Source organism: Sycon ciliatum, chromosome 2 (assembly GCF_964019385.1).
Source record: "Sycon ciliatum chromosome 2, ocSycCili1.1, whole genome shotgun sequence".
Taxonomy (NCBI): domain Eukaryota; kingdom Metazoa; phylum Porifera; class Calcarea; order Leucosolenida; family Sycettidae; genus Sycon; species Sycon ciliatum.
In genome coordinates this window covers 22688476-22705669 of record NC_088644.1, presented here as the reverse complement: position 1 = coordinate 22705669, position 17194 = coordinate 22688476, and the positions used below count along the sequence as shown (strand labels likewise).

Here is a 17194-nt window from a genome sequence, read left to right as displayed (position 1 = left end):
GTGTTCTCTCCAAACCAGTGAATCAATGCGGTTATGCTGTAGTGTATGTCGATGACAATGAGCACATCGTAATTACGGGTCACGGTAGTACTGAGTCCGTTGTAACATCACGAACTGAATATGTAGTAGTTTGAGGGAGTTGCCAACTATTTTTGAATAAGGTGCATTTTGGGTTGCAATGAACTACCATCAATTCACACGAGTCATGTACTGTGCAGCCGGTCATGCGTATGCCTAAAAAAAAACACAAAAAAGGCACAAAGGAGGTTTACAGAGTTCGTCTCAACTCCGAGTTTCTTGCACAATGCAATCAGCAGGCGACAGTCACACCTTCAAAATTACACAGGTTGATCAATGTGGAGTTACATTGTATACACAACTTCCTGGATTACATTGCATGCGCTCGACTGTGCTGTACAGTCAGAATAAATGGACTTCAAGTTGGAGGGTGGAAACATGGTCTTGGCTGCTTTAATTCAACTTGAAAAATCCGACCACCAAATTCGTAAAAAATATGTGCTTGGATATGCCCATCCGTACATCTACATGTACATGACATTTTAGTATTGTACAGACCCACACTGGCTGTGTAAAATTTAGTGTTGTAGCTCTACTTTGTCTTTGAGCTGATAGCTGCTCTACTTTGAGCTAGCCTCATGGTCATTGAAAGCGAATCATGTCCCTGTTGTTGTTGTTGCTGTTGTTGTTTTTTCAAGTTATTTGAATTCGCAATACCAAATGGGCAATAAGCCCAATTACATGGAAGCGAATAAAAGAATGCTAAGAATGAGGCATTGGGGTGGACATTATTTCAAGTGGAAATACTGATCCCGGGAGGTACATGTACTACAAATAGGTACAATGAAAATCTGAAAAGGCCATGGTACTGTCGTTTACCATGCTGGAAGCAGCTACATGTAGAAGGAAAAACAACAAGAAAGACGTTTTATCTCATGTATTGGACAAACAGAGCTAGCAGGAAAAGACCGTTCGTTATAATTACGCCGATACATACTGTCCGTGTGTGTGTGGGGGGGGGGGGGGGGGGGGGGTGCATGTCGCTGTTTCTCTTCTTTAAAAACGTTTATGGCCTGAGAGTGTACGGGTACACGGCTGCTGCGAAATCGGCCACGGCTTTGCAGGAACGTACACTGGCTGTCTCTCTCTCTCTCTCTCTCTCTCTCTCTCTCTCTCTCTCTCTCTCTCTCTCTCTCTCTCTCTCTCTCTCTCTCTCTCTCTCTCTCTCTCTCTCTCTCTCTCTCTCTCTCTCTCTCTCTCTCTCTCTCTCTCTCTCTCTCTCTCTCTCTCTCTCTCTCTCTCTCTCTCTCCTTCTCTTTGCCCGGCGGATTTGTCCCGCCTGAGTCTGTGTCCTCAAAATCATGGTCTAACAAACCTTTTGTGAAAGGTTCTGCTTGAATTGCCATTCTCTCAGAAGAGGTTTTTTAAACTGATATTAATTTAAATACCAAACAATATCCTTGGAAAGTTTCAAAGGCTTCCCAGGGTTAAAATGATCTGTGCGTGTTCCTCTATTAGTATTACCATGATTACTATAAAGACATTAGTATAATTATTAGTTTGAGGGAGGTGAGGCTGAAATGGAGGGGGGGGGGGGGCATGAAACTTTCCGTGTTTCTGTTGGTGTGCATGTTGTGTGCATATGGCCAAACACTGTTGACTGTTACATGTTGTGTAGGTCTACATAATTGTACATGACTGCAGTTACTTGCTGACAGAGATAACTGTGATAACCGTGTTTGTCCATTTTGATCTACACGTACGTCGTGTTGACACTCAGACTCTACTCTTTTGTAGTGTAGACTAGTACAAGGCTTATCTAATACTGGTTTTGAACCAGTACATGATAATAGGGTATAATTATAATACTAGTGCATGCACTACATGTATACACTACAGACTACAACTACAAGCACAACATAGTCATTACTACTCTACTGTACTCTGTAGCATGACAAAATAATTGCAGATAGAGATAGATAGCTAGCTGCAGCTAGCTAGCTCCAGCCTGCGACAGTGCAGAGTCCACCACGCGTGCACGCGTAGATCTACTGTCGTAGACTCTACTGAGTCTACTCTAGTAGTAGATCTACGATCGATTGTTAGACGACATTGTAGAGTGCAGGCACACAGCTTCATATCATTCGCTTTGTCCTACACTCGAAGTCGACTCGTAGATCTATCAAGACTTGCCACTGACTTGGTAGACACAGTCACGATCACACACACACACAAACACACAAAAAAGATGCACATGACTGAGTCTGTAGCTGCGCTGAGTGTAGTCTTGTAGATCTGCACAGCTGATTGTAATGTATGATGACGAGTGGGACGAGATATCCATGCGATATGCAGCACTGCATGCACTGCATGCTCATCGGAGCGCGCGTGCAAAAGCACTCTTTGATCGACCTAAAAAACTTGAAAATGTACTGCAACCTACTGTCGAGAGTGTAGAGATTCCGATTGAAGTAAGTAAGTTTGACTACCAAAAGGTAGGGAGCCAGCAAGGAAAGGCGGTTCAGAGTAAATCTGTGGCGTTGCCTTGTGTTTCTTTGCCCGGCAGTAGGCAGCTGTGGAGAATCTAAGCACCAGAACGTGCCAGCTGCGATCAGGATCTTCTTAGACGGCCAGGTCAATGTGGTGATGGCTGTGACCTCATGGAGGTGAATCAGTTGATCCCGAGTAGAGTGCCTGTGTCTTTTCAACAGTCAGTGAAGCCCTATCGATAGAACAGCAAAATGGCTAGCAGAGGGCATCTCCTTGGAGATAAGACAACAAACACAGGCACTGGCAGCAACTCGTCCCTCACCCGTAATGCTCCAGGCCGGCAAAGTCTTCGAAAGAGGATTTGGAAATCCATCCGTCCACGCAGGACCTCTCCATCGAGAGGTGAGGATACGAACGGTGGAATTCCTAAGAGTAAGAGTCCCAAAAGACAACAGTACAGTCCAGGCGGTACTGATTCTGCAAGTGGCTCATTTTTCCGATCCAGGAGTGAGTCTACATCGCCTCGATCAGCAGCACCGTCTGATTATCGTCTCTTCACGAATCAAAAAAGTAAAACTGCCAGTTTGGATCGAGTCTCGGCCAGGACATTACCCACTGACGAGAAGTATCACCAACGAGACCCGTCAGTTGCCGACACAGAGCCCTTGCCTGCTAGGAAGCTGACCCGGAGCAGGAGCTTGCGAGAACGCACTGGCAGAATGCTCAGCGCCGTCAGGCGAGGAGGTCGAGTGGATCTTCACAGACGTGGTAATGCAGAACAAGACTCTGTCAGTCCTAGCAAGAGACAAGGCATTGATGATGCCGATGTTCATTGTGGCGGAGATGTCGCGGATGGCCAGCACGCGCAACTAAATGGACTCCAAGCATCGGGCGACCTAGCCAAAGTGAATTCTTTGCCTGAGACATGTCCATCTATAGTAGTAGTGCCTGGCCAGGCCAGCAGTAAGACGGAAAGGAAGTCACTCACATTGGTTGATACGCAGCCACCAGCTACGGCACTGTTGCATCCTATGGATTTGGAGCGGATAGCTGATTCGGGCGAGGACAAGTTCAATAGTTCCTTCTTTGTGGACGACCAAGGCAGCAGCGACAGTGCAAAGATGAACAGCTCTGTGTCACTTGTGCCCTCGCGCTCAGCATCTACGTCCGAATCGCTTGTCCATTCGCCAAGCACTGTGGCAATGAGGCAAACGTCGAACGGCGCACATGGTGTGACTGGATTTATTTCGAAGAAGTGGAGAAGCAAACTGAAGCTGTCAGGCAGCGGTGTGCCACCATCTCTTGTTCTCTGGTCTCCGGCTAAGGTGAGGCAATGTGCTCTTCATGTTTCGTGCTCGTGTCAGGATGTCCGTGAAATTGGCGTTGGTGTACTTCTTGTGTTCTCAGCAGATTTCGGTGCTTTCGCATTTTCGTTCTCTGCTGGCAACTCACGTTATTTTTGTAACTTGTACAAGTACAAGTCACTCAAGGGAAATAATTAGTTGTGCGTAGCCTTCTAGGTATGCTTGTTGTTTTGTCGAATCAATGGAAATGGTGTTACGTGGTGTGACGGTGTGACAAGCTTCTGGCCACTGGACATCTTGCTGCCGTACAAAGTAACATCAGTTGTCAACGGCAGCAACTCACTGCTGTACTCTACTGAGTCGGGAATAGTGGACGTTGACAGCAGTCGACGGTGGTTACCTGAGTGTCATCAGCTGTTCTCTGAAGGTCCATCGCAGTGTGGGGGAGTAGGAGTGTCTTGACCTTGACCGCTGAAACCGCTCGATCTGTGGGAGCGTTGTGACTACTTGTTGTAGCAGTCCTGCTACTGACGGACTAGACGACTGTGAGCGTGAGCGCGCATGGATATCGAAATTGTAGGGCAAACGCAATGTAGTTGTTTTGTACCAACTAAAGTTAGTTTGCACTTTGTTGCGGATGGTGCTTTCTTGTCTCATAATCTTCTTCTTGTATGCTCGAAAAACTAGGTCGTGAAAAGGCGAGAGGTCTTGTTAGTCCATTGACTATCCAAGTATACTGATGGATTCGTTCGTTGGAGTCGATCATTTTTCCGGCCGGTGCGATCAAATTTCTAGGTGAAACTTATCGCCAGAGAATGTTTTTAAAAACGTTCACAGCAGCTAATGCTTCCCACTCGGAGCTTTGCTTTTTCGTGACTATCAGCATGCCGGTTTGAAGGGGAATTACAAATGTCCCTGACGACTTGTAAGCCATCGTGTCTTGAAAGTGAAAAGGGAAGTCGTTCTCTGAATTGCTTCCTTGCTGGGTCCGCTGAGTGCTTTGCCGATGTACAGTGTATTTGGTTGTTGTAAACTGTCGGAATCACGCTCTCCTGCACAGTGAACGACGTTGAATGGTGTTGGGGGCTGGTGTCAACACGGTTTCAAAAAGCCCTGAGCCACCTTATGCTGCATAATCCATCCGGTTGAACTGACTTGTACAACGACGTTACGTACTATCGTTGGTGATCTGTGTATGTAGCACGGTTCAACAGGAGGCGTATTCTCATACTCATAGTACTTCGTGTAGAAGACAACTCTCACTCAAACTCCAAGTCTGTAGCTTGTTTTTTAGTCCAACTGCCCCCTCCAGTCCACTTTGCTTTCCAGGGAGGTCTTGAGAGGCCACTGCTCCATAATCCAGAAGGCAATTACTGAATCATGTTATGAGACCTAGCTAGCTGTGGGCATTACTTGTGAGCAATTGTTATCTTGGTGTGACGATGTCATGACTGCTTGAGTGTGTGAGCTGGGCTTGACCACTGGACACCTAGATGGGAAGAATGATGGAGATGTAGGCTGACACCAGATTAGGCAGGTAGGCAGGATGGGTGGAGGAGAGTCTTGGGGTGTATGGAATGAGGAAAAATGGCTGTATTGTCTGAGGTCTGTGCTGATCTGTTGCACTCTGCTGATCATGGGATGTACATGAACTGTTACTTGGATGTGACTTGAATATGATTCACGTGACCTGGCTCTTCTTTGCTAGTCCGCAATGGGAAGGACAGGAACAAGGTCTGCCAGCCAGTGGCAGGCTGAAGTCTTTGATCCACCACTGTGGCACAGTACCTTCGCTGCCAGCTGCATGTTGTGTACTGGTATGTTATGTACTAGCCCAATCATGACAATAATGATGTCATGTTTTGTAGACAACAATGGGGAATGTAGGGCCCATGCTCATCATACTCATAACGTTATGCATAGACATACTAGCAGTCAGAGACGCCAGGCACCAACCGGGGTACCCCCCAATCTAAAACATGTATGTACAAGAAAAAGTCAGAATGTGATTCCCAGCAGAAGTAGTACATTATCAGCGTATAGGATAATGTCATTATGTCCACTCCCTACACGTACATTCTGCTTTGGTGATGGTATACTCGTACTCCATGTCCTGTCTGTGAACCAAGATGCCATGTGTTGCTCCATGACCACCGGCTAGCAATTGTACGCAATAAGTGTTTGCCTTGAATGGCTGCATACCAGTCCATTTCCCTACTCTGTCTTCTCACCTCTTCTTGGACGTGCCCGGGTGCAAAGTGGAGTGATCTAAAGGTATGAAGTGGACAAGAGGGGGGCTTATCCCGGCATATGAATCAAGATTCAAGGCAGGGAGAAGCTATGAAGTGGTCAATTACTGAAACTTCTGCTGTTGCTGCTGCCTGTTGTTGCCGGATATGTACACTTTGCAGCCGCCTTCCACCTTGTGTTTGTGGCATTGTAGTGGCCATCATGGTGACAGTACATGGACAGTATTACATAATTTTACACATACATGCACAAGTCATGTAACATGCACTTCCCAGTTCAGTTCTAGTTCAGTTCAGTTCAACATACATGTAATACCAGTATGAATAGAAAGTGCAGAGCAGATACAGGCTACGTGTACTACATGTACTGACACTACATAAAAATCAATTTCCCTGTTACCCGTGTGTACGTGATGGTACTGTTGTCTTATGGCTGTCCACATACTAGTACATTCATCTTTGCACTGTATGTACTAATCATTGTACATGTAATGTGGGTGTAGCAGTGTAGAGTATAGCAGACTACTAACCACTGCGGGTAACCCAGTGGTTATCCTTCCCCGCACCTGGTATTTGTGCTTGCGTAACTTGTATTATGTTTTGCGGGGTGTGTGTGTTTTGCTGTGGCAGGGTGAATGTGAATGGCAGTCGCTTAGTGGCCGTTCCCTGACGATGGTGGACACGGAGGTTTCAACACTGTCCGAACCCGAGCGCTACCTGCTGCAGAAAGTAGCCGTTGAAGAAGCAGATCATTACAATCTGGGAAGCATCGGCATTCCCAGAGAAGGTCAGTGTGGGAGCTGGGTGCTTTTCACCTGTACTCATGTTGCTGATAAGGCTTGGAGTATGTGTAGCGTCAGGCATATTTTGTTATTTTTGTATGAAGAGCACAGTTTAGATGCAAGCTGAACAACATTTGAACTACTTTCACAGGCTGTTTCCGATGATACACTTATGAATGAAATCCTTCTGCTGTGTGCTTTGGGCTTCAAAGATGGGCGTCAACCATTGAAGCGGGGCCTATCCTTCCGAAACCGCCCCAAGACTAGTGCGGTCGATTTAGTCGAAGGAAAAGGTGAGCGAAGATGTGCTCGAGCCGTGTCCCATGTGTTGCATATTTCTTGTGAAACATGTTGTTGCTGCTGCTGCTGCGGCAGCGGTGGTTGTGTGGTGGAGGCGGCGGTAGTAGTATTTTGTCGCCCATCATTGCTGTTGTAGCCCTTGTCGTTGTGAGTGTCGCATGTGGCATGCACAGGGTATCTACGACAAATGGAATCCTTCCCCTTACCATTGATCTGCACAGAAAATGTGACCTAAAATGAAGCGATGCTGAGAGAATGAAATTGTTGGTCGAGGTTTTCTGTATGTATATTGTGCCCTTCGTGTCAGGTGGGGCGTCAGCAACTGGAAGTGTATTTGGTATACCACTCTCCCAAGTCGTTCTGAACGACCTCACCATGAAGAAGCCACTGATGTCAGCATCGACGCCGCTCTCTGACAAAGTAAAAGGTATGGAATTCTGCACGTTTGCGTTGGTCGATGCCATCGTGCTTGGTTTGCATTGGTGCTATGACACAACAAAAGTCTACATAATCGCTACACTCGTTAGTCGTGTGCCTGTGCAACATCATTTAGACTAGCGTCAGCTTCAGTCAATTCAATTTGTCTTTTGTGGGGGTCTATAAGAAACTGGCCCCAATCCATCATGGTGGCCGGGCCAGATCCAGGAACTTTCTGATGATGCCTCACTCATGATTATGTGTATATGACTATTAGTGCTGAAACGATTATATCGATTACTCGTTACTTACTCGATAAGAAATAGATCGAACGGTTATTTCGATTTTATCGGCTAAACGAGTAGAATGGTACTCACGCTCGGCATGGGATTTCCCCCCTTTGGGGGTCGCACAAAGCGTGCATGCATCGAAAGTGTTGCGAGTACGACATGAATATGTACATGACTGTACACCATGTACACTTGCAACATCGATGTACGTGTAAAAGCACAAGCGCGATCTGTGAAACATCGACGCGATCATCGTCGCCGTCTTTTGAGCTGACTACGTAGATCTACTTTCCATACAGCATGCAGGACGAGCAGGCTCAGTACCGGTATGTGTCTACACCACTCACTAGCTGCAGGGGCTGGAGTTCCCTCCACGTGCGAGTAGTCTTGAGCTAAAGACAGTAAAGTGGTCTTCAGTTTCATGTTTTCCGTTCTGTCGACGGTTCCCGAACCAGTTTGCTCGACGACGAGCTAGGCCTGGCGTCTGGGCCTATTTTGAGCATAGACAGGAAAAGCAACTAGTTACTTGTTGGTGCGCCTCAAGTCAGCTCATCCGTCGAAATCCACCGGTCTGCACTCCTGGCCGGCTTCTCTGACTTCATCGTCTGAGTCAGCGAAGTCACAGGCGAAGGGCACCATCAGCACTTGGGTTGCAACCAGTGAGTTGCCTCTGTCTGGTCTGTATTCGTCTGGTCAGTCCGAACAGCTGACGGACTTGTTGCGGGATCATCGGATCTATGCGCCCGCTTTTCGTCGTTGGCGATGTTGGACTCGTAATTTTTTTGGAATTCACAGAATGTACACGTACCGATGTAGTTACAATAATAATCGTTTAGCCGATAAGCCGATCGTTATGGTATCAGCTAAGCCACTAAGGAAAAAACGTAATCGTTTCAGCACTAATGACTATATGTCTGTGCTGGATGTGAATGTGGTATTTTAAGGGAGTACTAACAGCTCAGGGGATGGAGAACATAGTCAACAGCCGTCTTTATCCAGCTCGTACGACTCTCTATCAGACCTGACACAGCTGTCGGAAGCTTCGGCAGTGAATAGTCCTGATGTAAGTAAAAAAAAGAATACAGTACTGTTGGGCGCCGAAGAACGGCCAGGCTAGAATTTCGGCAAGCACAGCATACCAATGTATACACGGTGACTCAACTGCCCATAGGCTGTAATACATGTAAATAAGAACGGTCTAGGCTAGGAGGCTGACCCCCATGTTCTTCGGCGCCGGACAGTACTGTATTGTCATTGATCCTAGAGTTCCCTCCGCCCCGTGGGTCTAATATTGCTTTCTGTACAAGTGTGTGTGCACGTGCATGCATGCTCGCATGTGTGTACACATGTCTGTGTGTTTGTGCATGAACACATGTGCATTTGCGTGCACGAGCGTGTGTATGTATGTGCGTGCATGCTGCATGCGTGTTTGCGTATATGTGTGCGTGCACACGTGCATACAGCTCGCTCCATAATGGTATCGTTTCTATGTTGCCCTATGTTGCCCTGCAGCAGGCACAGGTTCACAGGCGGTTCCCAACACCGCCGAATCATTCACCGGCAGATCTCGGTATCGCTCGTTCCGGTGCTCACCGTACAGTCTCACTGCCCATCAAGGGTGCCGCCGACAGCAAGGAAAGCATCTTCGCAAACCCGGGAGCAAGAGCGTCGTTCGTCACACACCCACAAATCCTGGAGCATGACATGGAGCCCTGCTTGCCCACGCGCACGTTTTCTGTCGGTATGGCCGCGGGCAATATTGGAAGCACTGCCAATCGCCCGCCGTACTTTGGCAGGAGGCTGCGTAGTCACGGACAGGTCACACCGCCACCAGACGTCGAGGAGGGCAACCGCCTGCAGGAGACAATGCACACGCCTCTGTCTGCCGTTGCCGACTCACAGGGCCGCTCGTACAGTGTAGACCGTCTTCTTGAAGCCTTGGTGCTGGACGCCACGCAATCAGAAGCAAGATCGCCACGCTTCACAAAGAAAGGAGAAGAGCAGCGACATTCAGCGGAAAAGATGACGCTAGAAGCGTTGCTGGCGCCAAGGCCTGCCCGAGTACCTGTTCTCGTGACTGCGGCAATAGACTTTATCACGAAATATGGTTAGTTTTTGGGCAGTCACACCACCAGCTTCTTCTCCTTAGTGTCATTGCTTTTTCGTTTCCAAGAAACTAGTTTTCATGCCAGTGTACATACTTTGAAGTACACACATTGCCACTAAAAAGTATGCATTTCTCTCTCTCTCTCTCTCTCTCTCTCTCTCTCTCTCTCAATGTAGTAACTAGTTAATGAAGTAGTGTCCTATCTTTGTCCGTTCTGTACACAGGTCTGAACAAGGTGGGACTATTACGCATGGAAGGTGCCAGGAAGCGGTGCCGACAGGTACGTACATATAGTTGCTCTAGATGAAGTCTGACCGAAAATGCAAAGCTGCCCGACTATGCCCTTTAATAAAGTCGCATTCCACCATGCACAACATCCGGCACGACATGTAGGTACTTCGAAGTGGTAGCTATTGGATGAACCATGCGGGGGTCCGTACGATACTGTGCCATAATTGCTAAAGTGTGGCTGTTTAAATAGGTGTTTTCTAATTTACTGTTTACTTGTCTGTGCTGTAGATGCAAGATGAATTCGATGCTGGCTTCGAAATTCAGTTTTCCAAGGATGATCACCACGTGCATGATGTTGCATTCCTGCTCAAGAACTTCTTCCGCGATTTGCCAGAGCCCCTGCTGACGAGGACTCTGTACCCAGCGTTCCTTGCCATCACTAGTAAGCCAATAGGCTCTTGAGTTTTGACACTGTGCAGAGATGGGAGATGTGGTGTTGTTCAATACCATGGCATGATCACGACAACCACCTGGTGTGTCCATACTGGATGTTAGACAATACACGTATTGTGGTCTCTGTTATGGAAGTTACTGAAGCATCTAAAAAATAATAATTGAAACGAAACACATTGAAATGGATGTTGATAATGATTTATCAAACCAGTGAAAGATCCTATCTGTTTTGGCTATGTGTCTGTTCTCGCAGAACTGGACAGCAAGGAGAGGCAGCTGCACGTAATACGTCTTCTTTGCTTCCTACTGCCAGCTGCCAACCGGGACACGCTGAGCGTGTTGTTGCAATTCCTCCACCTGGTGTCACAACACGCCGAGGACCGAGTGGGCGAAGATGGAGAAGAGGTATGGGTAGTACGAGACTAGGCAGCTACTCACTGGCGTTGTGTGCATCGCGATTCTCCACATGCCCTTCATTATTACTAGCAGCAATATGCATGTCTTGAATGTGCATGTCTGGACAGCAAAAAAAGAAGCGCGGGTGTTTATCTGCTTTTTGAGAAGCCTGTACTCTTGTGTAGCAGCACTGCAGTCACAAACTATTGCTGTATCACATGATCGCATGGGGATATTCTGCCAGTTCTACTTGCACTGCGAGGACAAACAGGAACAGTACGGTGGTCACACTTGTACCTGCACCCGTGAAGTACATGTAACCCCTTCGTTGTTTCAAATTATTAGTGTGTGTAATGGCTACTGAGGGTAGCCATGTGTCGGCTGAGAGGAGGAGAGATTGTTGCACTCTTGAACAGCCGAATGGTACCGTTCACAACTGTACTGATACTCTTGTGGTTGTTGCCGTTGCTTATTGTAGATTACGGGCAACAAGATGGACATCTCCAATTTAGCACTGCTCATGGGTCCGAATATTCTCCGACCCAACAAGGTACATTGTATGGATACGTTTGTCACATAGAACAGCGGGGTTCATGCGTTTTGTCGCTGCTCGCATACGGGGGTATTACACGGGTGATGGGAACGTTTCCAATTATCTTCAGCAGCCTGCCACAATTAGCAAAGGCCATGCAATTACGTGTACTGGTCACAAGCAACCTGCAATGAAAGTGGCTCATCATGAGGGAACGAGTGCTGTTGTCAGTGGTGGTGGTGGTGGCGGCGCAATGTTGAGCCAGAGTGCCACTGTGTGCAGGAGGATATACATGTCTTAGTCCATTGTAGATTGCTACACTGACTGCATTAGTGGCAAAGCTGGCCCATGGACCGATGCAGGCACCAATGCACTTACGTGACTATGTACTGCTGTTGTTGTTCTGTAATGTCACTCTGACAGGCAAAGTCCGGATATAACGTAGCCAAGCAACGCCATGAAAAGACAGACAGCAAGCGGCACTTCATAATGATGTTGATGATAGAGCACTATGATGTCATTTTCAAGGTATGTGCGACCATTGCCAAGAGTACATGTCTGTAATCAGAGTGTGCAACTCTGCGAGAGTTTGGGAATCCTCAGAACTGCGAGCTACGTCAATAGATAACAGACACGGATAACAGTGCAGAATCTCCCTTCGAATACTTGCATGTGTCACAGACATGTACATGCAGGCATGATGTGACCATTGAAAACACCCTGCCTTCGGCGTTGTTGTTGCTGCTGCTGCCAGTGGCAGTACCTTTCATCGCAGGCACGGGTGAAAATGATCTGTTGATTGTTGTGTTCGGTCACTATGTGATTGTGTGCAGGTAACAAAAGAACTACATCATCGTGTCATGCTTCTGCTGCAAGTCAAGGAGCCCAGCTATGTTGACTACCTGCTCAAGAAGAAATGTGTGGAGTTGGGGTAAGCATTGTATGTGTACATGATCTGTGCGAGTGGTGCAAGCCCACATACATATGTGCAGCTACTGTGGTACTACTCGAAGTAGTTACTAGTTTAATAGTTTTGCACAATAGAATACTAAGTCAGACTAGAAGTGAGAGTACTTGTATGGAGCCGCGCATCAGTGAGTGAATGTTGATGTGAGTCGTGCAATGACAGTAAGACATGTTTATGGCGACTGCTTATCCTCTTGCAGCTTGGACATATCAAAGGCAGAATTCATTGCCGAGGTCCGACTCGACAGGAAGAAGAGCAAGAGCAAGAGGGGGAGGACGGCAGCAGCAGCAGCAGCAGCAGCAGCAGCGGCGGCAGCAGCAGCAGCTGTTTCCAGTCTGGATAGAAGTGATGCCAGCGAATCAACCAGTCATGACGACTCTGCTGTTGGTGAAGATTACCAGCGGCATGTAAGCAGTGACAGAAGTAGTAGCACCGCCTACAATGCACATAAGCTACCTGTAGACACAGACGTGAATCAGCAGACTAGCAGCAGTCTACCCTCCTGTGTGCCACCATCACCTGACCTCAAGTACATGCCAAGCAGTGAGCATAGCAGTACTGATGTTACAATCAACTTAGAAGACGAGGAGTCTGAAACGCACAAGGACGTCGTCAACCACAACAATCACCGCAACAGTGGTAGCAGCAACAACAACAGGCACTCTAGTACTAGAGGCGGCGAACCCAGCATCCCGGCACCATCGACGCATTCAACAATACCCGATGATGCAATGCTGGGTTCCACTAAAGTACGTGCACCGTCCAGTGTGTCGCCACGCAGGGCGCCATACATCCGCCGGTCGGCCAGCGAGCGCTCTCGTAGTCACATGAACAGTGACGGAGGGAAGCGTTCCCTCCTCTCCTCAATCGGACGAATTCGGCGAAAACTGAGCGTAAATGAGAACGATCTATCCAAGCCCGGTGTGAATCGCTACCCATCATCTGATCTCATTGTTTCACCAGCTGCGACAGTTACAACATCATCGCCTGCAAACATGTCTCCCGCCTTATCCTCTGGAGAAGTGACACCCACGGTGCAGGCATCTCCTGGTGGTCACAGTAGTGGCTTTGGCCTCTCGAATTCTTCCGGTGGTGGCCTTGCGGAGATGGACAAAATCATATCAGATGAGAAGCCTGCTACTGCTGCCACCCCCTCATCCAACACCACTACTGCAGAGCATGAGGACGGTATGGCTGAGAACAAGCTCGCAGACGAAGAAAGCCAGCTGTCGAGTAGCGATAGCGATTCAGGCAGTGAGAGTGAAAGTGACGACGAGGAGCCTTCAGACAGAGCAGCAGAGCCATCGAGTCAAAAATCCAAACCTGCACTACATGTGAAAGAAAGTCACCCACTTTCAAGTCAAAACTTGAACAGAACGTCCTCCTCCCCCGAACTGCTCATCAAGAGACGACTGAGCAACAACAGACACTTGCGCAAAAAGGACGGTGGATCACAGTTTCTCACACTCCTGTGCTATTTTGAGGCATTGGCTGAGCAGAAGAGACAGCACGTTGAGAGAGAAACCGAGGCCAGGAGAGAGAAGACTCTGGCATCCGGCCTGGCCTCGCGCCGCAGTAGCCAGGTGCGGACTTTGCCATCTGGCAGGACAAGCACAGCAAGCATGGCCGACTCAGTGCGCACCTCTAGCTCTGGAATCGGCGGCAATGGAGCCACCACGCCATCTAGTGCGTCGTCCGGTCTGTGGCAGAGTCGCTCGGCCAGCTTCTCGGTGCGCACCAACAGCACCAGCAACACGGCACAGGTTTCACCAGTAGCCAGCAGTGGTTCTGTGCTGACCGCAGACAGTGGCTGCAGCGCATGCACCAGTGGCACCAGTCTAGATAGTAGTAACTTGGATCTGCCCAGCAGTCCCACGGCTGAATCACCGCACCTGGCCACCAAGTTTGCCAGCGCTGCGGATGCTCTCTCAGGCTATGTGCCGGGTCATGCTCTTCGTCGAGGATCTACACCAATCGAGCATGATGGTAGCAGTAGTAGCAGATTAACACCTGTCATGCGTATGCCATCACCAGCAATCGTTGGCATTGATGATGAGCCAGACGAGACAGCACTTTGAATAAAATTATTTGCGGGCAAACACACCTTACAAACTCGAATGATGGATGAAGAACACAAATTCTGACAGGTCTACTATTACCGATTCCAGGGATATCTCGCGTTTCGGGCTACGGTCACAATTTACGACTGCACTGGTCCTTATAACCATAGAAAATTATGTGTGTGTGTGTGTGTGTGTGTGTGTGTGTGCGCACGCATTACTTGATTACTATCAGTTTGATTCAATGTGAACTCTACTTTCTATTCTGCATCCTGATTCAGCTGTTGCCATTGTGTTCCTCTCTCTACTCGTCTCTTGATGGTTAGATCCCAAAACCTCCACAGGCATATCACAAACTAAGGTAGCATGCACCCTCTCCTTTCCAGCTACAGGCATATCCTCCAAATTACATTTGCAGATCAGCAATGAGATTATCTGATCACTAGTCAGAGGTTATGAGACACCCGCCCCGATGACTGTGCTAATGTGACAACAATATTTCCTGTCCGCCTTGATCAGCAGTCGATCTGAAGAAGACCTGCGTCCTCTTATAATTCTTGACTCTTTTCTCATGAAAATTTCTTATGAAACACAAGGCGGACTTGGATGGATTGTGTGTGTGTGTGTGTGTGTGTGTGTGTGTGTGTGTGTGTGTGTGTGTGTGTGTTTGCATGCATGTGGAGGGGGAGGTGCACAGTGGTGTAATATTGACATTTTGTACAAGTACCTTTTTCTAAACAAAATTATTTTCATGTACAGTAAAACCTGTAACTAAAGACCACCGTGACTGGCGACCAGCCTAGTACAGTAGGTATCGGTTATAGCGTGGGTGTTTGAAAAACGACTTTCTATTCTTATTTCCGATATTTCTTACACACGATAAATCAAGTGTGGCATATCATATCCATGTGCGCATGGGCAGGAAGATCATCGTACATGCAACGCAGTACTTTTGTGCATGTGGCTGGTCATAGTCCCATAGGCTTACCATGTGGCTATGCAACATGAGTTACATGACCACAACAGTTGAATCTGCAGCACTACGACGCAACGAGAGTCAGATCAGAACGGAAATGGACAGATGTAATTACTACAGGCGATACACTTTGTACTAATCTGGCATGTTTCGCGACACAAAGTCCATTCTTAGGACCGATATATTCTACTATGGGATAAAATTGCTTGTAAGAATAAACGTGCACTTGAAATCCATGTTATGATTATGAAAACATGAGCGTTCATTCTTGTAGGCAGTATATTCTTTTACACGACCACGCTATAACCGATACGCACTGTACCACAGACCACTTCGCCAGGGACGGACGGTCTCACATTCATATAATTATGGTTGTGCGGTGCAAACCTCTAACTAAGGACCGCTTTCTCTGGCCCCAAGGGGTGGTTGTTAGTCACAGGTTTTACTGTATGGAAAGCATGTGCATGATTCGGTTGAAGATCATATAGCTCATATATTGCCAACACCCTTTAATGAGCACCGGTCTCCTTCATCAATCAGAGTACATAACCCCCAAGAGTAGGGATATCAGCGAAAGCACTGCGCAGCGTGTTTGCGCATGTCTTACGTCATGCAGAAATCTATGAGGCGCGCACGGCCGACAAGAAAAATGGCGATCGCAGAAATCAGGTCGCGGATCAGTCCCAGGCCGGCAAGGAGAAAAAATTAAAATCGACACTCGACAAGAAGCCTGTTTGTTGGTTTGCTTGAGCTCGATTCATTCAGGAAAGGAGACATCAGGAGCTAATATTCTTCGGCGCCCATGCCTGGTAAACGTTCTCAAGCAAAGACATGACGAAGGAAGAAGACGTTCGTAGCTGGATGGAGCTATGTTTGCGACAAAGAACAGTACTTGTACTTGAACAGGCCACCTGGTGACCTCTGGTTGCGTCTGAAACTTACTTGTTGATTTTGCTCTAGCCACGCCAAGCAAGTTTCCAAGACTTGGGCTCCTACTCCCTTGTCTAGACAGCCATGACTAGAAACTACTTGGGCAAAGGTCCTCGACTCGAGAACAAGTAGTATTGTCACTGTCATTCAAAACTTAAAAAGCGCCATATGTGTGGTACATGGTGCCCAAGTAATCTTTCAACTATTTTCGCGCGAACGCCTCCGTGGATTTCCTCCAATCTTGGCACGTGTACTCCATATGGTCAGGCCAATTCAATGATGTCTTCAAAAGGGGACTTCCCTGGTTAGATCTTGCCAGGTACCAGCCGACGTTCTACGAAATCTAGCTGACGATCGACCATTTTTAAGCTGGAAGAAAGTGCCTCGGAAAACCTGTGGATGACGTCGAGAACAGTGTAATAAACGATGAATGTATTCGTAGTAACCTTTGTAGCCATCGTCCAGCGTCGTAGAGGGAAGCTTCAAAGTAGCTCGGCTATAGCTGGTCTTCTTCCTCAGACACTTCTTCGCCATTCCGTCCTTCTTTTCCATCCTGATTTACTTGCGAATTTTTTCGGGTGTGGATGGTCACGGCTTGTCGGCCGCGTTAGATGTGCAAGTGATCACCTGCGCAGTGCGTTCGCTGATATCCCTACTTGCCAAGAGTGTGCAAAAACCCACATACCCTGCTG

General features: G+C 47.7%; 1 protein-coding gene across 2 annotated transcripts; it reads left to right on the top strand.

Annotated features, from left to right (window-relative positions):
- Positions 1–2482: 2482 nt before the first annotated feature.
- LOC135809260 (uncharacterized) lies at positions 2483–15383 on the top strand. 2 transcript variants are annotated; one of them, XM_065322561.1, is made up of 13 exons: positions 2483–3833; positions 6692–6848; positions 7056–7136; positions 7451–7570; positions 8795–8913; positions 9366–9957; positions 10182–10237; positions 10477–10630; positions 10895–11046; positions 11516–11587; positions 11993–12097; positions 12403–12500; positions 12736–15383. In XM_065322561.1, the coding sequence occupies exons 1-13, from the start codon at positions 2760–2762 to the stop codon at positions 14612–14614; spliced, it is 4659 nt and encodes a 1552-aa protein (XP_065178633.1). In that variant the 5' UTR covers positions 2483–2759; the 3' UTR covers positions 14615–15383. The 2 variants fall into 2 exon arrangements, with proteins under 2 accessions (XP_065178633.1, XP_065178632.1); XM_065322560.1 differs by having other exon boundaries at positions 9363–9957.
- The last annotated feature ends 1811 nt before the right edge of the window (positions 15384–17194 follow it).